Source organism: Talpa occidentalis, unplaced genomic scaffold (genome assembly GCF_014898055.3).
Source record: "Talpa occidentalis isolate TD23 unplaced genomic scaffold, MPIMG_talOcc4v2.1 talOcc4.12, whole genome shotgun sequence".
NCBI classification, from domain to species: domain Eukaryota; kingdom Metazoa; phylum Chordata; class Mammalia; order Eulipotyphla; family Talpidae; genus Talpa; species Talpa occidentalis.
In genome coordinates this window covers 71,944,553-71,969,684 of record NW_023601212.1, presented here as the reverse complement: position 1 = coordinate 71,969,684, position 25,132 = coordinate 71,944,553, and the positions used below count along the sequence as shown (strand labels likewise).

Genomic DNA, 25,132 nt, shown 5'->3' with positions numbered 1-25,132 from the left:
ATTATTTTCTACTTCAAATTCATCTACAGGATGACAGGCAGTGCACAAACAGCAGGTAAGTGAACATGGATTTCAACCTGCTCTATCACACCTGGGACTATGGTGCAGAGGCCAGGAGCCCAAAGGTATTCAAGGCTGAAGACAGTGCAGGGAGTAGATTTCACTTCTGATCTCAGGCTCATGAGGGGCAGAGCAATCAGTGGGATTCCCCCCAGAAGGATCTTCCCAGGAGTGAGACCTGGCTCAACCAAAGTATGGCCTGGTTGTTCTGGGCTTCAATGGCCCCTCTGAGCAGACATAGATTCCCTAAGGAGACTGGGCAACCCGCTGGCCTCTCATCACTGCCAGCAGCACAGAGGTTCATATTCAAGCCCCATCAGCCTACTGCTAGCTCAGCATCACTGTCCCCAGGCTGGGTTTTGACCATTCTTTAGCTCAGTCCTCAGAGGCTTCCCCTCCATGACAGTTTAGTCCCATGGCAAGTTAATCAATAAGGAGAGAGCAAGGCCAAAAGACCCAGCTCTGCCACTTCCTCGCCTGCACCTATGGCTTTTGAGTACTGCCCCACTGCCAGCATCTGGGTAACTCTTGCTTTTACTGCTGCTCTTGGTAAAATGCTGCCCCCTTCCCTTACCCCAGTTTCCCTCAGGAATGCCCCTGCTGCCAGTGCTGTTGTGTCAGGGCACTGTCAGGCGGGTTTGGGCCTTTATCTAATCATGATTTGTCTGCGTGACCAGCTCTTATTTAGGAAACAAGAATCCCTGGGTGTGAACAGGCAGCATCCCCCTGGGTGGAGATGCAGGAACACAGGCCCAGAGGGCCAGCCCCCGGCTTGGTCCTCCATGTGCCCAGCGCCCACTTACACACATCCCTCATGGCCTACAGTGATGTCCCACTTGATTCAAGCACAAAGTGACAGAGCACCAGGGCAAGATGGGCATGATGGCTCCAGGACAGGTGATACTGTGTGGTGGATGCTACACTTTGAAGATTTATCTAGTGGAATTTTCAAATGAAACATTTTCAGTTTTTTTCTTTTCCTTGGGGTGGGGAGGAGTGGTTAATTTGTGACAACTTTATAATAATTGGTCTGTTTAAAACTCCTATCTCTTCAAGATTCAGTATTGATAATTTTCCTATGCAACTATTTCATTCAGATGTTTAAACTTATTTAAGTAGAGGTGTGATATAATTCTTCTTTTCATAGAGTTCGTGCAGAACTCATTTTTAGATTTTTATTTTCTTCACTACTGAGGAAAAGCACAGTTAAGCGTGAGGGTACATGAAGTGTGTGGCCCAGGGACTCTGCAATATCCCACACCTGCGGTTGTGATCCAGATCAAGACCCAGAATCCTCAGCATCCCAGAAAGCTCTCCTGGCCCCTCCCGGTCAATAACTCCAAGGTAATGACTCTTGTTCCTTATGTTGGCTGGCGACACTTTCCATGTATAATTCATATGTATGTTTTACTGACTATTTAAAAACACAGGCATTTGGATATATTTGTTATATCTACCACTTTTCACTTTCTTATTAACTACCACTTTTCACTTTCTTATACCTTTGATCTTCACAAATTCTTACCTTTTGCTTCACTAAGGTTTATTTTGTTTCCTTTTCTAATTTCTTGAGCTGGATGGTTAATCCATGTATATTCATTCATTCTTGCTCAATAATATAAATATTTAAACCCGTGATTTTTCTTCTGAGCAATGTTCTAGCTATTTCCCACAGGCTCTGGTGAAAGTGTTTTCATGATATTATTTTCTAGATTTTATGCACTTTTGAACTCTTTTTTTTTTTTTTTTAAACTCAAGCATTGCTTACGATAGTTTCTTGGGCCTCCCTGGTGGTGCAAAGAGGGTAAAGCACAGCACTGTGAAGCTGTCCGCAGCCTCTACAGCACGATATCAATCCCCGGCCAGGGAGATAACCCTCTTGGCGCAGCAGACTTCTCCTGTCTCGCCCACTGCTCCCCTCAGCAATGTATTTCAGTGGATCTACTGTTCTGCTCTCCACTCTGTCTAGTGAATCCTCTCACCACCACTCACCCCCACCTCTGGTCTGTACCCCAGTTCTTGTATGCATAAATAAAAAATCTTAAAAAAAAAGAAAGTAAGAGTTTCTGTTTCTTTGTTTCCTTTTAAATTTCCAAGGGTTAAGAGTTTTTGCTTATTTTGGATTTGTTTTTAATTTCAAATTTCAGCACATGGTGATCAGAAAAAGTTGTATTAGTTCTACCTAGTTAAATTTATACAGGTTTTATTATCAAATATATGGTTAATTTTGATGAATGGCTCCAATGAATGCTTTTTAAAAAGTGTTCTTTTAGTTTGGGGGTTAGAAGTTTAATCTATACATATTAAACAGAGCTATTATCTTTTTTATTACTTATTCTTGGCCCATTTGATATATCATGGATTAAGAAGTAAAATAAATGTTCCTACTATAGTTCCTTGATAATTTCCCTCATTTCTGCTTTTGGTTTTTTTTTTTAATATTGACGATATGTTAGTTAACAAAGAGATGTTCACCTGCATCTTTACTGTTGAAAGTACCGATCTTGCAATTCTGTAATGCTCTTTGGTTTGAAATCAAATTTATTTGCAATCAATACTCAATGTTTACAACTGCCTACATTGCCTTTGCGGCATTTTATGGTTTTACTTTGTAATCCAATCAGAAAGGTTTTTCCTTTTACTAGGACAATATAGCTGGTTTATATTTTGACATACCAATGTTTGGATTTATTTTTGTACTGTTACTATGTTTTCTGTTTTATAACTTTTAAAACTATTTCATTCTGTTACTTTTTGTGTGTGAAATTTTCTTGACACTTAAAAAGGTTTGTATTTTTGTTCTAGCGGTTGCTGTTATAATGCCTGTATAGTATATCTGTATATAGTATACCTGTCCTTTTATAGTATACCTGTCCTTTTCTGTTTCAACAGTTCCTGTTTATTTCCTGCATATAGTACCTGGCTAGTCATAGTCAAATACATCAGCCTTAATGTTTACTTTCTACAGTGAGATATACTTTTCACTACTTGATGCTACATTTACCTGGTATGTTTAAGTTTTCTTTAATTAACAATAAGAAAACCAACATTCTTATGGTTTTCCCAAAGCATTTCTATGAAAATTCTAAATACTGCAAAATCAGATACAGCATTTACAGTCTTTGTTACTGACTTACCCATTGGCCTAATCTTGCAATGAGATGAACTCTGCTATGGTCCATCCCTGTCCTCACTGCCCTGCTGTCCAGCCCTCGCTCTCCCATCGGCTGTGAGCACTCGTATCTTGTTTCAGTAGGAGAGTCTACCTAATTGCTAAGTTTTATTTCTTGACAAAAGATCCAGATACAGTTTTTATCTGCTCACTATCAATATTTTTTCTGTGATTTTTTTGTTATTTGTTTTTCTCTTACACAATTGTGTGATGTTGCCTTTATTACTTATCATTTATTAAGTTAATTTTGTCTTTCTGGTTGTTGGTGCTTTGGGGTGATTTCCAGGACAGAAGGCAGACATGTTGACTTATGCCAAAGTGTTCAAAGATCAACCCTTTCATTTCAACTTCTAATCCTAGATTCACATCTAATATACTTTCCACTTTGTTCTCCTCCCACTCTGAGCCTCTACCCTACTTGTGCTAACTGAACCTGCCCTCATTCTGCTCTGCAGACCCCACGTCCTGCAAAGGTACAAAGGGTGCCAAGATACCCTGTGCATCCTCTTTTTTGAGGCTCTGGCTCTCTCACTTCTTGCTTCCTCCATACACACCCCTGCCTAGAACAGCACTTGATTACATCAATTTCCATTTGCACCCTAATTCCCATACACCTTTTATACCCCTCAAATGCCACTGCCCCCATCACACATGGAAGGATCACTCTAGCGCTTGTTCAACTTGGTAATATGAGGTTTATGGACATGACTTTTCTTCCCCACTGGGACACCTGAGAGGCAGATATGGCTATGACTAACTTTCCAGCCCATTCCCAACTCAGAACAGGGCACACAGACCAGGAACAGGGGAACGTGGCAACAGATATGTGGGATGTCTGACACTTTACTGGTGTGTGCTGCACCACCCATGGGGCAGGGTGAAAGCCAGGCCTTCGAGAAAGCGCAGCTGAGCTTCTAAAAGGCTCACATAAATATGCAGGGAATTAAGTGGATCCAGAGAAAAAATAAAAGATCTAGAATGTTTACCTATTATTGACCTATTTTAAGAAATGATTTCAACATACCAATATATAAAAGGAGGAAAGCCCAGCCAGACTTAGGATATGCTAAGTGTGATTCCCACAGGAACCTTGGGGCACAGCTGAGGCTCTGAACCCATAGCCCTCTCCCTGCCTCCCACCGACCCACCACATAGCCACAGCCAGCTAAGGAGGCTTCTGAACTACTATAATGTCGCCTTTCCATAGTTCCTCAATAATAAGTCTGATGGTGGGAGGACAGGGGACCCCCAATTTAAACATTAGTGAGAAAGTGCTGATACCATGCAGGCAGGAGGACTCTGGGGTCATTCACATGCTGACTGCCCCTCCACTTTCACAGATGAGACCACTGTCCTTGAGGTGTGAGTGTATAGTAAGAAACCTGTATTAAAACTCCTGTCTACATGGCAGAGCCTTGCAGTAAAGACTGGGTCTCTACCCCTTCCACCATGACCTGCACCCCAATGCACACACTCAGGTACACAGACACACTTACACTCATACACTCACACACAGTTACCCCATATTCACCACACATATTCGGGTATCTTTACATACTTGCTGAGTATACTTGAACCCATCTGTTCCCCTCATGGGGGGAGCTGGGCAGGGTGCCCGGGGAATTTCCTTTCTTTATCCCCTCAGGGCTGGTTAGGGACCTGGTTCAGAGTTAGAGGCACAGGTATTTGTTACCAGCTCCCTGTGGTCAATGCAAGCTAATTCTTGTTGCTTTTAGTTTGCACAGAGAGAAGTATAGAAAACATTGGGAATGCATTAATACTGTAGTCTGCAACTACCTATTTCATACTTCACTGAGAAAAATCTGTATTTAGAGTTGGTTAAAAAAAAGAAGAAGAACACAAGGACTAATTGAATTGCACCTTCTGAGAGACCCTGCTAAATGACTTAAAACCATGAAGGTCCCATTCTTCGATCCATTCTCAAAGATATTCACTCTTAGCAAAAAGGATTCTAGAGAAAAGCATTTTCTTAGAAGGCCTTTTGCAACTCAACATGCTGGGCCCAAGGCACATGTGCGGGAACAGGCACACAAACGAGTCCCTGGGGTCTCAGCATGTTCTGAGGTGGGGGCCCCTGCCTGCTGCTGCTTCTGAACAGAGCAATTTTTCAAAGTTACCCTCCCTGTTTCATTTCCACATTTAATCTCCTAGGAAGGGTTTGTTCTGCCCCTTTCCAATATCTGAAGTTAATACGCAAATTTATATTCCTTTCTCTGGCTCGCTCTCCTAAATTAACAGGCATAATTACCGGTACTGCCTGCTCCAAGCAAATCAAGCACCCAAGAAACAGGGCGACAGCTCATGTCGCCCTGGCAGAGCCACCAGACTGTGGGGCCCTGAGTCACTAGCAGGCTGTGCTCACACACTCAGGATGAAGACCTGGGCTTCCTGAGTCCCTTAGGTGCCATACAAGTTAATCCTGCAGCTACTAAAGGCCCTGGTTCAGGAGGAGCTCAAGGTTCTGGGGTGGCCTGGTTTGTCTTCATGGCCTTTCTGAGGTCCCTGCTCCTCATTCGACCATGAGAAAGCTGAGGTCTAGAAAAAATTTTCCAAAGTGAAATGCACACCCTGGGCACCCCCCCTCCAAGGTTTAGCATTCACAGCTCCTCCCAATCAGCTCAAGCAAGCTATGGACACCAGTCTTGGTCACAACAGACCTGACCACAGGTCTCACCCACCCCAACTTGTGTGGGATGGAGCAGATCCTGCCCTGGGGGATGAGGGACCCATGCCCATCTTGCTCTGATGGACACAGAAAGGGAGCCAGGAGCTCAGGCTCCTGAGTCAGAGGGAGATGATGGACTCCAGACCACATCACCATGTAAGCACATGACCTGGTGTGCTATGAGCTTCCATGCCCTGACTCTGAAATAGGGGTAGTGCTATCGCCATCACAAGCCCACAGGAAGAAGTTAGATGGCACATTAATGAGCCCGGCAAACAGTCTGCCTATCTGTATGAGAAATCAGCAGCATCAGTACCTCCAGGAGACAAAATTGGTGGCAGAATTGTACTAGTTTGCCTCTTTTTCTGATGATCTTCACTTTGTACCATGTACATATGTCACTTACTCAAAAGGCAAGAGAACACTGAAAATAAACCAGCCCAGAGCTAGCCAGTTACTACCAGATGGTGGCCCTCAGTTCAGCCTTCCCTTTACAAAGATGGCTTGTCACATCCCCCACACTCCTGCCCCCCACCCCCAGGTCCTTTCCCCCTTTGCAGCACTAATTGCACATTTACTATTCCCTTTGTCTGCCCCATTCATAGCAGCTCAGAAGAGGCAACAGGTCCCAGGCTACCTCCAGGCTCCACTGGACTGATAACCAATTCATACTTGCTCAACTGCTGAGTGAAAGTGGATGTTGTTACTGTTCTGCTCTGTCCTCCTTGTTGGCATCTCCTAGCAGAGCACAGCTCTTGGCCTCCCTCCCACCCTGGGCCCTGCCTCTAGATTACATGAGGGCGCTGTGTGAGGGGACGCCAGGATGCCATCAGCCTGGACTTCTGCTCCAAGGAATGGGACAGGTCTCCCCACCTGGGCAAGGCTGACTCAGCTGTCGCAGATGTGGGGGGACAGCAGGAAGCGGCACAGAACATTGCCCTTCAGGTCTACTGGATGACCCACAATAAGGAGATGGGGGTGCCTAGGCTCCTGGAAAAATCTACTTCCCTCCCAGGGAACTGTCTCCCAGGGCCTAGGCAAGCCTATACCCAAAGGGGGACTGGATCACTAAGAAATCACTCCACCACTGTGGATACAGCTGAGCAGTGGGGCACAGAATGTCTCCCTGCAGAGGGGTAGGTTTAAGGAGGGGTGAGAAGGGCTACAGAGTGAGGGACTGAAAAGGGAGCTGCCAGTCAGAAAAGAAGTACCCCGCAGCCAGAACAGAACAGGTAAAAGGACAGAAGGATCTGAGAATCCCAGGAAGAGACTGTGGGAGACAAAAGGAAGAGTCCCTGTGCCAATCCCAAAGTCCTGGGCCTCAAAGACCCTCCTCCAGCTGAAAGCAGGTGAGGCAGACACTCGGAAGGCTATGGCTACCCCACTGTCTCTATCTGGAAGCTCTGCAGTTAAGACTCCTCACTGTCACCTGGCTACCAATTCCTATCAGAAACCAGTGTGGGAGGAAAGGAAGAAACAGGTGGGTCACTGTAGATGGGAAGGGGGAGCAGAGGGTCCCACCAGGGGCCCCTGGTGCACCGCAGACCAGGAGGTAGCACTGCTACTAAAAGTCACTGTTCTCAGTACTGCCGTCTGCAGAGTCAATGGAATTTTTACAAAGAAGTGAAATTCCCTCAACAAACCAGAGACTAATAAGACAAAGGTCAGCCAGCCTCCCAAAAGGGAGGAGAAAACCTACTGATTATTTACCCAACAGCCACAGAACAAGACTCAATCCCAAACACTTGAGGGAAAGTGTTGTCCAGGCTGCCTCGGGCAGAGGACACTCCAGTGAGTCCTTATCCTCACCCAGGCAGGGATCACAGACCAATGGTATGGTCAGTGCAAAAGGCAGCCAGAAAGAAGCCTGGGGCCACAGGCAGGAGAAGGAAGTCCATCAGCACATCAATCTCCCTGGCCAGGCCTGGGAGATGGGGCTATTATCAGGCTACAGCCTACCATAGGCCACCCAAAGTCTCTGGCATCAAGCAAGCACCCAGTGTATGAAATTCAGTTTCATTTATTTGTTCTTGCAAATATGTGTCTAATGGGTGACTTTTAAGCAACAACATACTCCTGACCTTCTGGACTAAATGCCCAAATGCCCAGTGCTCAAGTGCATAATAGGTCTGGAAGAAAAGCAAGGCCAAACCTTTCTGGAAGGGCATGGAGAAGGAACAGGATTCCAAGAGGCTGTGGCTGCCTACCTGTGCCTGAGTGCACGCTCTGGCCAGGCCTGCACCAAGCCTACCTCTGGGGAGCCCTCCTCTCTGCCTAGGTCCCTCGCCCATCATTCACTGGGCACAGGAGACAAATCTGTGCATCTGGCACTGCATCCTTCCTGTGAGGCAATGGCAGCCCTTCACAAGACAACAGTGATGCCCAGTGTTTGTGCCCTTTCACACCACAGTAAGGCAATGATGAGGAACTAGGATGGGACTGAACCCCCTGTGTGAAACAAGTAAAAATATGTAAGACGATGCTTTCCCAGACACTGGACAGCAGGCAACAAAGAACAGACACCCTGGAAAGATAGGGTGGTGGGCCTGAAAACCACACGCCTCAGCCTCTTGAGAATCCCAGGACAGCACAAGCCAGGAGAACGGGAGACTGAGGCAGCCGCAAATCAGTGAAGGTGGAGATGCAGGGGGCCCCCTCAAGCACACAACTCTGAGTGACATATATGAGAAAGGGAGGTTCCCTAGGCTGCTACTGAACCATGAGACAGGAGGAGAGAGAGGGTGATTGTCCCTCAGTCAAACAGGAAGCCTCCCATTCATGGGGCACTGGCAGAACACTCAGGAAGGCCTGGGCGGGGAAGTGCAACCCTTGGCCCTGGAATAAGCACCACTCCAGGGCAACACAGCATGTCATAAAATGCTATCCGCAAAGAATCAAACCATTTCCAAGTCACTTCACTGCATCCCTGAATGAAGCTGAGGAATCTTTATAGGACGATTCCAACATCCAACAAGGGAAAACCCAAATTGTCTGGCATCAAATCAAAGTACAAGGAGGACAAAAATGAAACAGTCAAAAAAAAAAAAAAAAAACCGACCAATTAACCAAAACTAACTTAGAACCAACACACATTAGAATTCGCACAACTTTACAACAGTCAATAAAACTTAATTCTTTATTTTCAAGAGAGATGTAGAAACACTGGGGAAGGGTGGAAGGGACCAAAATCAAATTTACAGAGCTGAAATCTATAATACCTAACATAAAAAAAAAAAAAATACATGGATCACCAAATGGCAAATTAGATATTAGCAAAAGAAAAAAAATCAGGGAATTGAAGATATAGCAGTAGAAATGGTTTAAAATAAAAAACACAGAAAAAGATTTTTTTTAAATGGAAGCGTGTAAGAGAGGCTTGTGACACATCCATGCAATCTACATGTGGCCAGTTACAGAGCCTTGAAGGAGAGCTCTCTAGAAGGGTGAAAACAGTAAATGTCAGGGGTAAGAAACACACGAAAACCCAAACACATGAAGCATGAAGAAAAACACAAGACACATCACCATCAAATTGCTCAAAATCAGTGGTAAAGGAAACATCTCAAAAGCTATTAAAGCAAACAGACACGCCACGCAGAAGCACCAAGGTACTGACAGCAGCAGATTTGCTGCTATAAATGGCTCAAATAAGAAGAGGAGCACTGTTCAGGTCTCGAAAGGAAAAAAAAAAAGCCATCAGCCACAAAGTGAGGACTCAAGAGAGTAACAGACCTTTCTCCAGACCAACTAAGGAAAAAAAAAGAGCAAGTTACTAATGTAAGAAAAGAGAGGGGGGATATTACAACAACCTGCAAGAAATAAAAAGGATAGAAAGAGACTAAGATGAACAACGGCACACGTACAAGGTAAGTTAGACGAGAGGGACAAATTCCTAGACAAAACAAACCACCAAACCTTAATCAAGAAGAAAGAGAAAGTCTGAACAAACTTGTAACAACTAAGGACACAAAACCAGCAATTGAAAATCTGCCAACAAATATACAACCAGGACCAGATGGCTACACAGGTGAATTTTACAGAATATTTAAAGAATTAATATGATTTATACTAATCTTTCCCAGAATTTAGAAAGGGGGGAACACATCATAACTTGTTCTATGAGGTTAGCATTACCCTGTTACAAAAGCCAGATAAGACAAAGGTTAAAAGAAAACTAAGATCCTATACCTTACGAACATAAGATGTAAAAATCCTCAACAAAGACAAGAGCAGTACATTAGAGGGATAACACACCATGGCCAAGGGAGACTGATACAGGAATGCAAAGAGAGTTCAACACAAGAAAATCAATTAATGTAATACAGCAAATTAACAGAACTAAAGGAAAAACTTCACATGATCATCTCAATTGAGGCAGAAAAAGCACTTGGCAAAAATCCAATGTCCTTTCATGATGAAAAATGTTCAATAACTAAAAATAGAATAGAAGAGAACTTTCACAACATAATAAAGGGCTTTCATGACAAACCCATAACTAACATCGTACTCAGTGGCAAAGACTGAGGCTTCCCCTCAGGTCAGGAATAAGACAAGGATGCCTTTTCACACTACTGCTATTTAAACAACAGTGCTATGAAAGTTCTATTCAGGGCAATTAGGTAAGAACAAGAAGTAAAAGACAGCAAAATTGGAAAGGAAAAACTAAAGCTATCTCTGTTTGCATGATCTCAAGAGTAGAAAATCCTAAAGAAGTAAAAAAAGATTAGAGTTAACAAATGAATTCAGCAAAGCTGCAGTATGTAAGATCAACACACAAAAATGAGTGGCATGAACATGCACTAGAAATGAACAATGAAAAAGAAAATTAAGAAAATTCCATTCATAATAACATCAAAGAGATAAACTATTTATGAATAAGTTTAACCAAGGAGTTAAGCACTCTTCACTGAAAACCATGCACAATGGAAAAAAACGAAGACCCAAATAAATGGAAAAAATACTGTGTTCATGGGTTGGAAGACTTGATATTGTGAAGATGGCAATAATCCTCAAAGCAGACTCAGCCCAACAGATTCAATGCAATTCCTGTCAAATCTCAAGTCTTCTTTTTGCAAAATGGAAAAGCTGATCCTAACATTCATATGGAATTGCAAAGGATTTTGAATAGCTAAGATAATATACAAAAGAAGAAAGCTGGGGGAATCACACTTAGTTACCAGTTTCAAAACTTACTACCATGCTATAGCAATCAAAACAATGTGGTACTGGCATACAAAGGTATAGAGGATACAGAGCAGTAGAACAGAAATGGAATCCAGAAATAAACCCTCATATCTGATTACTGACAAAGGATCAAGACCATTCACTGAGGAAAGAAGTCTCTTCAACAAATGGTACCAAGACAACTGGATAGCCCATGCAGAAGAAGGAGGTTGGATACTGTCCTCATAACTTACTCAAAAATTAACTCAAAAGGGACATAAACCTAGATGTAAGAAGCTAAAGCTATAAAACTTTCAGATGGAAACAGCGTAAATCTTCTTGGCCTTGTATTTGGCAAAGTATTCTTCCATACGGCACGAAAAGCACAAATGTCAAAAGAAAAAAAATAGGTACCACAACAAGATACCATTTCATACCCACTAAGACAATTCTAATTAAAAACAAAACAGAAAATTACAAGTGTTATTGTCATCTTCCTCATTTTCAATATTGGTAATCTGTGAAATCACAGAAGTCTGTGATTTCTGATTAGTATGGCTAGAGGCTCATTAATGTTATTGATCTCAAAGAAATGGAATTTGATCTCATTTTTAGAGCTCAAGTATATAAGTGTGACTGACATGAAACAACTTAATTTCCATTAGAGACAACAAGGATGTACCTTGGAAAGGAGTAAGAAGCAGACCATGATGGTTCTGAGACCCTGGGGTGGGGTGAGGTGCGGTAGCCCAACACAAAAGAAGGAGCTCTCAAAGCAGCTCATGGATAGAGTAGAAATCCAAACTGGAATAAGACACAGAAGATGTGGCTCCCTGGGGAGCTGCCCCAGAACTGAGCAGGCCCCCTTGGCAATAGCACCAGGCTTGGTATGGACCAGTTTTCTGAAACCACCCTGTGTCCCTCTAGGGCCAAGGTCCCTCTCTCTTCTTGAGGAGACCCAACCTGCCACATTTACTCACAGCACCAGAGTTGTGAAACTTTAATGCTAATGGCACTAGAGGCTAACTGACTGGTACAGCATAACCTTTAAATAGAAAGCACGTAGTTCAGTCTAATTTAAGAGGATACATGGTTGATCCCAGGGGCCTCCCCAACTCTACAAAGGAATCGCCCCAGGAGGAATGGGCACCCTGCCATCCCTCCTCATGGTGACTCTAATGAGCTCAAGAGAGAGAGCACACACAACAACCCTGTCATCATTCACCCACTCAACACAGTGTCCAGTCTGCGCCAGGTGCGACAGGGGAGGCCAGGATCTACATGCAAGGGATTCGGGCCATGACCTTCTCTCCAGACCCAGTCTGGGCAAGTGTCTCAGAGAAGAGACAGCCCTGAGCTCAGAGGTGGGACTCCTCCAAGGCCACCTTTCTGTTCATCACTGGACCGATGAGGCAGCCAAGAAATCTCCACAGTGGTGGAGGGGCGATTCCAGTCTGGAAGTGGACAGTACATGCAACAAGCCAAGGGCAACCATCAGTGACTCATACAGACACTTCCTGCTGCCACAGCTGGTCACCGAGCTGCAACACATCTGCACCTCAGAGAAACGGAGTCCCACTGGAGTGTATGTGCAGCTGAATCTTCATCCTGGAAGACCAGCTTATTATTTCTTATATTGTCACATTTTCCAAGAAAGAGAACTTTAACAAAACTCCCAGTTTGTTGATCCCAGGGAAGGGGCCAGGGAAGAGTTCTGGGGACATTACCCCCAGGGCTGGAGTGATGGAGCCCAACGGCAGGTGACAGGCATCTAGTGAGCAAGACATACCTTAGTACTAAGACAGCAGAGGGCAGGGAGGCCCCAAGAGGCAGACTTATGGAACTCCAGTGTTTCGATAAAAAAGAAGTAAAGCTGAAAGTTGTCCAGATCTGAGAGCAACACAGGTAGCTCATGTCCACCTGGGTACCTGGAAGGGCACCAACCCCAGTCACGGTTTCTGTTGCCCTGAACCCAGCTGTGCAGAGTCAAAGCCCATACCCACTCACACATGGAAGCAGGTGCGCCTGGGTCCGGAGGGGAGCTGTCTGTGTGCATGTTTCCAGCAGGATCTGCAGGTTGAACCAAATCAATGAGGCCACCGCCTTTAGCAGAACATTTGTTAACATGGGGGAGGGGTGTTGGAAATCTTTTGGAAATCCAATGAAAGCTGAAAACGCTTCTCCAAAAACAGAAGCACACAACAGAAATTTATCTGCAATTCCAAGGGCGTTCTGGATCCCTTCATTTCTCCATGAATGCTGGTTAGAGACTTCTGCTTAAGCAGTAATGACTGTATTGAAAGGTCTCACAAGGAAATAGCCCTCCTCTCCACATTACTGGAGAGAGCTGAAGGTCACTGAAGAACTCAGGTGAAATCTGTCAGGCAGGGCTTGATGAACATTCATTTATTTCCATGTTGCAGTCACAGGCACAAGGAGTTCCTATACAAAAGGAAGAGGAAGCTCCAGAGAGCCAGCTAAAGTGGTGAGCAGAAGTCAGATCACATCCAGTCAGCTACACAATAACACACTGGCTGGGTACAGGCCAATATAGGAAGAGGAATGTCCAAGGAGGCCAGTGAAGAGGCTGCAAGTTTACTAAAGCAGTAAGTAGCAAAATCGCTTCATGTAGACACAATAAGGAACAGGAAGCTGAGACAGAGCTATGCCAGAGAGGGTGACAGCAGACACAGGAGGAGACTACATGACGTGCAAACTCACAGGTCAGGGGCGAGGGTGAGGATGTCTGTTAACATAGGAAGTAACCCCTTATGGAATTACTCTCAGAGTTTTTAAGGGTAAATTGACCAATTTCTGTTTTGTGTTTGTTACACACTAACTCTCACTTTCTATCAGATTTGTGAGATTTCACTTTCCAAGTCTAGAGTGGCCCTTTCTCCTTATATCACTCCCTGACCCCAAAAAGAGGGCTCAGGCCCAGCGGTAAATGTGGAGAGAGCAGCTAGATCAAAAAGCAATGTGCGAGTCTCTAGTTAACTGATAAGGGACTGATCACAAAGATATACAAAGAACTCACAGGACTCAACAAAAACAAAATAAACAATCCAGTCAAGAAATGGGCAGAAGAACTTAAAAGACATTTCTCCAAAGAGGAAATGCAAATGGCAAACAGGCATATGAAAAAATGTTCAACATCCCTTATCATCAGAGAAATGCACATCAAAACCACACTGAGATACCACTTTACACCAGTAAGAATGGCACATATCAAAAAAACAAGGAACAACAAATGTTGGAGAGGATGTGGTGAAAAAGGAACTCTCCTACATTGCTGGTGGGAATGCAAACTGGTCCAACCACTACGGAAAGCTGTCTGGAGGTTCCTCGGTCTCCTAAAAATGGAGCTACCATATGACCCGGCAATTCCACTACTAGGGATCTACCCAAAGGACACAAAAACAGTGATTCAAAAGACCACCTGCACACCTATGTTTACTGCAGTACTATTTACAATAGGTAACACCTGGAAACAACCCCAATGCCCAAAAATAGATGACTGGATCAAGAAGATGTGGCATATATACACAATGGAATATTATTCAGCAATCAAAAAAGATAAACTCGGGCCTCCCCGGTGGTGCAGCGGTTGAGCGCTGGGTTGCGAGGCTGCCCACAGCCTCTGCGGCGCCGGTTCGATCCCCGGCTGCTCCCCGGCCACAGGAGGAGGGTCCCGCATGGCGCGCAGACCTCTACTGCCGCCCGCTGCTCCCCTCAGCAGTGTACTTCGGTCCTTCTGCCTGCTCTGCTCCCGGCTCTGGCTCTGGTGAATTCTCTCGCCCTCCCGTGCTTCTGGCTGTACCCAGTGCATGTATAAACAAAAACAAAACAAGCAAAACAAATAAAATAAATAAATAAAACATGCCTCTATTAAAAAAAAAAAAGATAAACTCATGCCACTCATAGCAATGTGGATGGATCTAGAAGGAATAATGCTCAGTGAAATAAGGCAGAAGGAAAAAGAAAACTATCGGATGGTTTCACTTATAGCAGGAATATAGGGGAACCAAATAAGACATCAGTGTAAAAAAATTAATAACAGTACAAAACACAACAAAGCAAAAATGGACAATTATAAATCAGAGACACACTGCAGGGCAGGAGGAGGGAGAGGGATCAGAGGGAGGGAGGGAGAAGCACAGGGGACTGAGGTGATGGTGCACAGGTGCATTGGTGAAGGAAACTCTATGGGGACTACACCTGAGGGGGTGGGGGGAAGCAAATATTGTTTAAAAATGAACAACAATGTAAAAAATAAAAAAAAATTAATATTAAAAAAAGAATGTCCCCATACCAAAAAAAAAAAAAAAAAAAAAGCAATGTGCAAGTCACTCAAATTAGAAAACACTCAGGAGTAAACCTAACAAGAAATGTGCAAGATTTGCTAGAAGAAAATGGCCAAACTTAAGCGCAGGATGTAAGAAAAGACAAACTGTAGAGAGCACCCACACTACGAATGGGAGACTCAACACTGCAAAGTCTCCTTTCCACATTGATCTATATATGCCAGGCAATTCCACTAGAATTTCTACATAAAACATGAGAAGCTAATTCCAAAATTTACCCTGGAGAGAGAATAAAAGAATATCTAAGAAGATTCTGAAAAAGGAAGTCATAAAAAGGCCATGCCATATCAGATATCAAACACATTATGAGGCAATGGTAACTTTTACTATGCTGCAGTAGTACAGAAAAAAGACAAACATAAGTGTTCTCGGAAGGGGATCCAAATATCTTCTGCAATCAAGGTGCCAGAAGTTACAGCCTTAGAAATTCTTTTTCTGGACTAAGAAACCACCTACTCAGGCTACTGTTTCTAAAAATGCAGATGGATCCTTACAAGGTACCAAATTAAATCACTAGCATATTATTATTAGATCTTTGCAAAATGGGTAAAACTAAAGAGACTGGGTGTAAAGATTGGGAAAGGGGCCAGTCATTAAAATCTCCACCTGAGGCCTAACACGATGAAGGCCACGGTTACCTCAGACACAGAGGCATCTGAAGCTGCCCCGTCCAGTCTGTGACTCCACTCTCCCTGGGAAGGAGTCCCATCCTCAGATATGGGCACTTGCTGGTGGAAGCCCAGGGAGACCACCAGCGTCCACTGCAGAGAAACAGCAGGCTGGAGGTCCTGTTCCCCCCATGCTCTGCTGACACGGTGGATCTTCTCAAAACACATGAGCACATTCTGTCCTGCAAGGCTTCTGAGAAATTAGTGTTTCTCTCCTCAAGGAGGAGGGACTCAAATGTGAGGGCTCTGCCTATCCAGGATGGAAGAGCTGGAACAGAGGCTCAGAGGTGGAGAGGCCAGGGAAGATGAGACCGTTTCTCAGACTCTGGAGACAGTCATGATCAGGACTCCCACACATGGGCTCAGAGCACAGATATGTGAGTCTCTTAGTGCCCAATTCTCTAAGGCAAAGGGCTGGAAACCAGCTCCACAACCCCTAGCCAGTCAGTCCTCTGTCCTGAAGCAATTCTGGGGACTCAATTTGCTCTCTGAGGCAGCAATTCCAATTGGGCCAATTTCCTGGCCCAATCCACCCCAGGTAAACGTAACAGTAAGTTCCAAATATGCCTCATTAAACCATTCTCCCTACATCCCTAAAAATGGCTTTTTAGCTGTAGCTGAGCTGCCTCCAGGCACTGGTCTTGCGGAGCCAGCACTCCACAGGGGCTCTGGGCAGCCAAGAAAAGGGCAGGAGGACCAAGACTGTCAGGTTCGAGCTCTGACAATAGCCTCTCCAGGGACTCGCTGACTCTCCTTGCAGCCTGGAGCCCTCATCTGTAAAGAAGTTCACAGGAGAGTTTTAACACAGTAACAGACAGAGAGGAGAGACCCACACATTCCGGCGACCTGGAGACTCAAGAAGAGTTGTGTGGTGGTGACAGCAAAGTGGCTGGAGCTAGAATTCACTGGAATCCCAGGAAGCACACCTGGTAGGGTGGCAGATGTCCGCATGGCTTAACGAAGAGCACCGCTGGGAGCCAACGGGGTTTGTGCGTGTTGAACAAACTAGCACATCATCATCATCACCTGGGGCACTTGGCAGCCAAGCCAGCCCACAGAGGGCTGTGTGGAAAGTAATGTTCCTGCTTTGTTCATTCATTTCAGTTCAGGGCCAGGGACTGGACACCTCAAGGTGACCAGGATACATGTGTTGATCTAGAAGAGCCATCACAGCCATCTAGCCCAGCCAACCAAGCCGTGGACTGTTCTGTATAAAGGTTAGTCTCCTCCCGGGGCTGCCTCTGAGGAAGCAGGCGGACAGGCTGCAGATGCCATGAGACTACTGGGTAGCACATAAATATGGAAGAGTGGCCAGGGCAGGGAGGTGGGCCGAAAGAGGTCTAAGATGCACATAGGATGGACCACACCAACTCAATAGGCCTCAGAGGAGAAAACCAGCAAGCATGGGAGAGAAAGCTAAAGATACTGCCTCCTCAAGAGGCAAAGACCCCAAATCCAGTGCAAACCAAGCCCCACAACACCCTGTTGGGCCACATATGCCCCCACAACCCAACCATTCTGCAATAGTTTCAAGGGGCCTCGCCTGGCTGCCCCCTCTGGTGTCAGGGGTAGGGAACAAGGCACTGAGAACCTGCCTGGCACTCTGGGCCCTGTTGGCCTTCTTGGATCATGATGGCTGCTACACTGAGAAACAGAGTCAGACACTGTACTGTGTGGGCTGCAGGACATATAAGTGAACATGATGACCACTATCTAAAACTGCCACCATCCTCTGAGGAAGCCACTCCTGTGAATGTGAGGGTTACCTCTTTCTAGGAGTCTGACCAACAAACCCACCAAGGTCCAAGTTCTTCAGTGGTTGGGGCCTTCCAGCCCAGTGCCTAATGCTGGCCAGATGGGTCAGAATACACTAAGAGTTGCAGAACTAGACATTCCTTTAATAATTTGCTGGAAAGCAGCTGGCCACACTGGCAGCCTGTGATAAGAACAGAACACAGGCAGGGGACGCAGATGGATGAGGACCACAGTCCTGAACAAGGAGAGCTCATGACTCTGATGAGTTTCTGGCCCTCAACTCTGCACTAGGAATGGCAGAAATTAGCGTAGCCCCTTGCAGAGTTCACAACTGGCCTTCGCCAGTATCTTGGGATCCACTGCCCACTGAGCCACACCAAGGCTGGGGCCTCCAAATGTGAGAGGCCAGAGGAGGGCCAGGGCCTGCACATTCCAAGAAATTGGCCTCCAGAACTCGTCCTTCTGGGGCAGAACAGGGGACCCTGCTGCATAGTTGAAAGGCAGGCGAGTCAATCTCTGAAGCACTGTCACTGGGCGGCACAAAGCACTGCCTTCCACTCTTGGCTGGTTTCACAGCCCTGTGCCACAGATCCCCACAGACCAGGACAGAAGTAGCAGGAACTCTAAAGGGAAGGTGGGACTCAAGGAAGACCATAGTTTAATTACAGAGTCATGAGGGGTGCAATTCATCTTAAATCAGAAAGTAAGATGTCTCCCTCTCTGAAGCACATAAAATATTAGAGGATTTTTACAGTTATAATAATAATTAAAAAAAACCTCCTTTCTCCAGTCACTGCTGGCCATATCTAATTAGGGTGAGGTATGTTAATAATAGAACTATGGCCTGGGACATCTTTCCTTGTGATAGTAATTGCAGTTAAAGAAAAAAATAATGAACTGTACTTATGCTTACTAATTAGAATGGCTTTGCTAATTAATAACATAAAGTCAAACTGTCTTTGTCTTGTCATCTGCAATTAGCTAAAGATGTTTAAATTTCTCTCTCTCCTTTCCTAAACAGTGAGCTAACTTTGGGACAGCAAACAGCAGGAGAGGCAGCTGCAGCTGGGAGAGATGGCCCACGGGCTAGACAGGGAGTTGGGCAGGACCAGGATTGGGATACACTCAGGAGCCAGCTGCCCCATGCTTTGCAGAGGGAGAGGGTCCAGTTCAGGTTGCAAGAGAAAGCCACCCAGTGCCCCTAGATTTCTAGGGCTAGAGGGAGCCACCAATATGGGTAGGAGGACCACAGAGCCAGACCTGCAGCTGTCAGCAGCACTGCCAGCTCTGGTCCCTCACTTCCCCCTCAGTCCTCCACCAGTGCGGGTTCACAGCAGAGCAGAAACGACATTTCACCAGTAACCCCAGCGAGAAGGTGAGAAGGAGGGAGTCCACTTCCCTCTGGGCCCTCCTGGGCCATGTCTCCTTGGGATGTAGCACCCCCAGAACTCAAGGAGCATTGGGTGGGGGGAAACCGATTCACTGGCGCTTAACAGAGCCTGGGGCACTGCCACTTCTCACTTCCCCTTTACCTGGGAAGGAGAAGAAAGAAGTGAAATATGCTAATAATTAAACAACCAAAGGCAGAAAGTAAAACTTGTGTGAGACAACTATCACCTGGAACCAGAAAAAGGTCTGAAGAAGCTTCCACAGCACCCTACCCTGTTTGTGTGCAACCGGGCCATCAATGCTGTGGTGGCTGCCGAGAGCCACTCCCTCTGCTCCTGCCTGTTTCGTGGGGTCAGTTCCACAGGGATAGCGTACACCACACCCAGAGCTCCATGTGCTCAGGAGTGATGGCCCTGCAACCTCAGAATGGCCCGGGGAACAATGAAACAATACCAGGCCTAGTCCCCAGAATCTAACTGAACTGGTGTAGAGGAGGGACCAGCATCAATATCCTGAAATTTCTGGTACTCCACACAGGAGCAGAATGACAAGGGCCAAACAAGAAAGAACAAAGGTCAACCTTCCTACACTCCTCTCTAAGACAGGGGTTGGCCTCTGCAACCTTAATCAGAGAATTCTGGGGTCTCAGTGCTCCCAAAAAGGCCTAGATTAGCAGTCTCTTCTTTCCACAACCCCAGGGGCAAGGTGGAGGCTTAGTTCCCCTGCTTCCTGGCTCCCAGGGCCAAAGTGCAGAGTGCGGCTTGGGAAGGCTGCAGGCAGTGTGCATCCCACTCACCTCTAGGGTTGTAGGTTAGGCATGCTCAGCACAATCTCATCTCTAATTCCTCCTGTCTGTGTACATTATGGAAATAAGGCCCTTGGGCATGTTTCAATTCAGGCCAATGCGGAGGAAGTGATGCGTGTTGACACACAGAACATCGGGGTACTCCCAGGGTGTCTTCAGATGAATGCACCAGTTTTCTAAGAAAACCCCAGCCCACTTTGGCTCCTCCAAAGTCAACAAGCAGTATGCCCCTTGTTTTAAAGAGTCTGGACAGCTCAGAAGCAAGACACTCTGTGTCAGGAAGCATTGACACTCTGTGGGTCTGGAAATAGCAGGTAAGCTTGACTGCTGCTCCAGACGGTTGCAGACTAAAGTGATGGCTCCTCACTGCCATGGCATATGTGAGTGCCAGACTTCAAAGCTGACAGAGCTCTTCCAGGTGCATGGGCTCCTGGGCATAGGCATACTACATTTGAGTCTCTCCCTGGAGTACTCCAAACTCTCTGGGCAAGGGCAGAAGGCTCTACTGAGTCTCAGGTGCCCGGTAAACAACATAAAGATGATCCCACTGGGCAGTAATCAATAATCCAGGGAACTTAGCCCCTTGGGAGAGACACCCACTGGTTGCCCCACATTATATGGCTAGTATACCAGGCACAAACATGAAAACAGTTCGTACTGCACTCACCCCTGGCCTGCTCCCCCTTGCCTCTGGCAAAGTAGCCTGGAACTTACAGGCCCTTCTCTTGCCCAATTAACCACCTGTTCTGTACCCACAGCAGGCATCTGGGCACTGCAGACACAAATTACTGACTAGCTGTGCCTTCAGTTCACAACCATGAACCTCAGTTGGGCACTTGGACAGCACCAGATAACCACCAGCCCCCAAAAGATCCACTTCCTACTATTAAAAAACAAGGTCAAAATAGGAGTCATTCACGCTAAGTTTTGTGTCGCCAAACAGAGACTCTAACTTATTTACTTGAAGTTCTCCCAGAAATGTAACCTTAAAGCGTTCAATGAGGAACCACCTGATCAGCAACAGATAACCCCAGGGTCCCCTAAGGAAGAAACTTGTAAGAACTGATCTGCCTTTTTGTCTAGTATAACTTTCTTGTTCCCACTCCCTTCTGCCTATAAAAATAGTCTTTCATTCTGTGCAAATCCTCACAGCTCTTTCCTATCTGCTAGATTGGATGTTGCCTGATTTGAAGGGATTTTTGCTCAAATGACTCTCTAAACTGTTCATGTGCCTCAGTTTATCTTTAAAGGTTCTCTCCAGGCTATAGAACAAACCCTATTCTCTCTCCAGCCCCCAGCCTGCCTGTGTAGTCTCACTCTCCAGCCCCCGTCTCTGTCCAGAAGTGCCCCCTCCAGCAACCATCAGATCCTTCCAATACCACCACTGTTCCTGTCTTTACTGGAACATTCCAGAAGCATAAAAGCAAGGTATACATCACTATATGCTTATCACTATGAGAATCACTATGAGCAAAGGCCACTTCTCTGGGTGCCAACCTCTAGCAAAGCAGCCTGGAACTTACAGGCCCTAACACCACCATATGAAATACCTCCCTCTCTGGACTCAGCCAGGACCTTGCTCCCTGGAAAACCACACTCACTGGTGTCCTCTGTGGGCTTAGTAGGTCCCTTTCTATTTCCAACTGCATTTCTGACTGGAAGGACCATGACAATCAAGGGACCTGCATGTTCCCAGCTACAGGGTAAGAACTTGTCCTGGTGGAGACTAGAACTTCTGCCAGCTGCCCAGAGCTAAGGCATCCCAAATGCTGGCTTCCCTTCATCTGTAAAGGCCACAAAGCCACAGGAACTTACCATGTCCGCTCTTTGCTTCTGTCCTCCCAACTCCTCCAAGGCCTGTGACAGTTGAACCTTTAAGACAAGACAGAAAGCTTGTCAGTGGGTCTTCTCCCTTGGGACCCAAAGGACCATGCCTAGCCCTGCCACTCCACTCCCACTGAGCAGGGGTCCCTGGGATCTGGAAAGCAGGAGCTGGCAGGGTGAGAGCCCCAGCAGCTGCCTGTGGGAAAGGAATCCATCTTTCCACAGTCTGGAGGTACTGAGGGGCAGCCAAAAACAACAGAATGCAAAGTCCCACCCCCAAACCCACCTCTTGGAAGCAACTGTGGAGTTAGGTATAAAGACAGAGAATCAGGGTAGGTTTTAGTGCCCCATATGGGTGATGGTGGCAGAGAAGCAACTGCTGTTAATTCATCACACCTGCACTCTCAGTGTGTCTGTGTGTGTATGTGTGTGTGTGTGTTATACTGCAATGAAAATGTAGGATACACACACACACTCTAGTATTCTGGAGGGCAAATTAGGGAGAGACATTTCTGCTACATAAAAGGAAGTTCCTAAGATCTAGAAGCCAACCATCATTGAAAATGATGCACCTGTCACATCGCCCCTAGCAGGAAGTGCAGATGGAAGGTCCATGACAGCCCTCAGGGTCTGAGATAGAGTATAAGAGGGTCCTGGCTGGGAAGTCGAAGCCAGCAAGCAAAGTGGGTGGGGTTCCTGGGGGATGTGAACATGACAGGAGAGGAGACAGGAAAAAGGCAGAGGTCTTCTTCATGGGATTCAGGGCGAACCCACACCCCACCCCGCTGCCCAGGCCTGGAAAGGGAAGAACTCAGAGCTACCGAGACCAGGAAGGAAGGACACCTAGAGAACACAGACACGTCTCCTCTCACCTACCCTTCACAACAGACACCAGGGTCAAAAGACACAGGAACACACCTCTACAGCAAAGACACGCCGGGACGCCAGGGCCCTGAGCAGCTCAGGCAATGGTTCCCTAGAGAATTCATCAAGCTCCTACACTTGGAGGGGCATCGGGGCTCCCAGCGGGGCACTGGGGGAGCCTCTCAAGGGAGGAATTCCTGTGAGTCTAGAAACAATCGAACATCTGCTTTTGGACAAGACAGAGCAACAGGCTCATTGCAAAGCTGAGGGATTTTACTGTGTATAAATCATATTTCAATAAAGTTGATCATAAAAAATTTATATTTACAGATAAGGAAGAACAAAGCTCTGAGAATGGGCCCTAGCCTCTTCCCATCAACAAAGTAACACCAGGAGAGGTCAGTTCTGTGCCAAGAGGCAGGGGCCTTGATGTCTGTGCCTGGGGTGCAGGTACTATGGCTGGGGGGTGAGATTGGCTCACTTCAAAGTTAGGACAAAGTGAAATCTCACACACTCACTCTCTCTCTCTCTCTATCTCTCTCTCTCTCTCTCTAAGTAAGTTGGGAAAAACAACCAATCTACTTGCCCAAATGCTTCAAATGACCCTCCTATGCCAAAGCTGAAGGCCTGTATGGACTTCAGTTTTTTCAAATATAAAATCAAATATTCTTCATTTTTTTAATCAAGTGAGAATTCTTCCTTGAGAATTTGTGAAAGTTATATAATCTCTACCCAGAAAAATATCCACAGTAGGAAACTGGGCCCACGACTGAGGCAGAGGCTGGTGGGGTTCACGTGTTAATGTGGGGGGTTGATGCATGTTGCAGCTCAGGTCCTAGGCACTATCACTATTCTGCTACTTCTTACCACACTCACTAACGGCACTGCGACTATCACCCCATCTAGACACTGAGCAAAGCCAGATTCACCACAGCAAGGAGCCCTGTTCTGGCTCCTAGAGAGGACCGGGATGTCCCCAAGGGGTCTGGCTTTTGGTTTGTAAGGAATTCTAACTGTAAAGGAATTTGAGTGGGAAACCTGGCTTGCTCAGACTCATGTCACTAGTAATATCATCAAAGGTCAAGGACCCAGACGCCCCCACACAACCGGATCTCTTAGAGTTCATTTAGACCACTTAGGCCCACTGGGACGGCACACAGAACTTGGGGATAAAGAAAAGCAGCAGTCAGAAGATGGTCAGACTGGAGAACCACCCCACAACACCATGTGCGGGCCACACCCACAGCAAGACAGGTGGCAGCACCAGCCAGCGGCTATTTCCAGAACTCTGGCCCATTGTTTTGTTCTTTGCATAGGAACCTTATGCTAGAAGCCAAGCCCCCACTCTGAGCACATTTCTAAACCTTGCCAGACCAGAAAGTGATGGGACAAGATTCCTCGCTACAGAGTGAGGCTCCGTCCAGTCACAGCAGACCTCCTCTACTGCTTTCCCTGACATGACTCTGACCACCAGGGAATCATACCTTCTTCCCTGCATGGGCTGGGTTGAACTGTGTCCCCTAAAGACAGGTGATCTTAATTCCAGAACCTATGAAGGGGACCGTGTTTGGTAATGGGTTCTTTGTAGATGTAATCAAGAATCTCAAGATGGTCTCATCCTGGATTTATACTGGCCCTTCAATTCAATAACAAGTATCCTTATAAGAGACAGGCCAAGGGAAATCTGAGACAGAGACCCAAGGAAAAGGTCATGTGACGACAGAAGCAGGATGGGAGCGCTACAGCCACTAGCCCAGGAATGTCCAGAACTGCTGTGGTGACCAGATACTACCAGGACACCAGGAATAGCCCCCCTCACAGCCTCAGAAGGAAGCTGCACCCTAACCTCACATTTCTGGCCTCCAGAACTTACAGCAAATTTTTGTTGTTCAAATGCCCCTGACTTGTGGTCATTTGTTACAGCAGCCCTAGGAAGCTAATATGCCCTCCAGTTCTGGCTTACCAGGCATGAAAGCTATACAAGGTGCAGGGTCTGTGGACAAGAAGGCATTGCAGAGGGTTTCCCAGAGTGCAGTGGTGGGAAGGAAGACCCCATAGCAGCACTAGAATTCCATGCCTTCTGTCACAAAACTAAGGAAAAGGGCAGCACAGAACCCTGCCCACAGGACCAGTCACCTTCATTTGGGTTCATCCAGACATGGCTGGCCACATCCCCACCCATCAAGAAGCACAAGATTGAAGGAGACCTGGGAAAGGAAAGAGCAGACTGGCAGGTCTGTGATCCCACAGGGGCCACATGGGGATAGCAGCAGGGTTCCCATGTTGAAAGGGAGGGAGACATGCACTCCTGTCAGAGCAGTTGGGCTTTCACAGAGGACAGAGACGGAAGAGGAGGGGAGCCACTTTTCCGAAACCCCATGT

The 25,132-nt window shown here is 46.3% G+C and overlaps 1 protein-coding gene across 2 annotated transcripts in view; it reads right to left on the bottom strand.

The window, feature by feature from the left end:
- The window catches only part of MAD1L1 (mitotic arrest deficient 1 like 1), a 358,952-nt gene that overhangs the window by 133,788 nt on the left and 200,032 nt on the right, over positions 1-25,132 (bottom strand). For both annotated transcript variants that reach the window (XM_037506710.2, XM_037506712.2), the window contains exon 13: positions 21,878-21,934. In XM_037506710.2, coding sequence (XP_037362607.1) covers positions 21,878-21,934 — 57 coding nt within the window. The remainder of the gene's footprint in view (positions 1-21,877; positions 21,935-25,132) is intronic.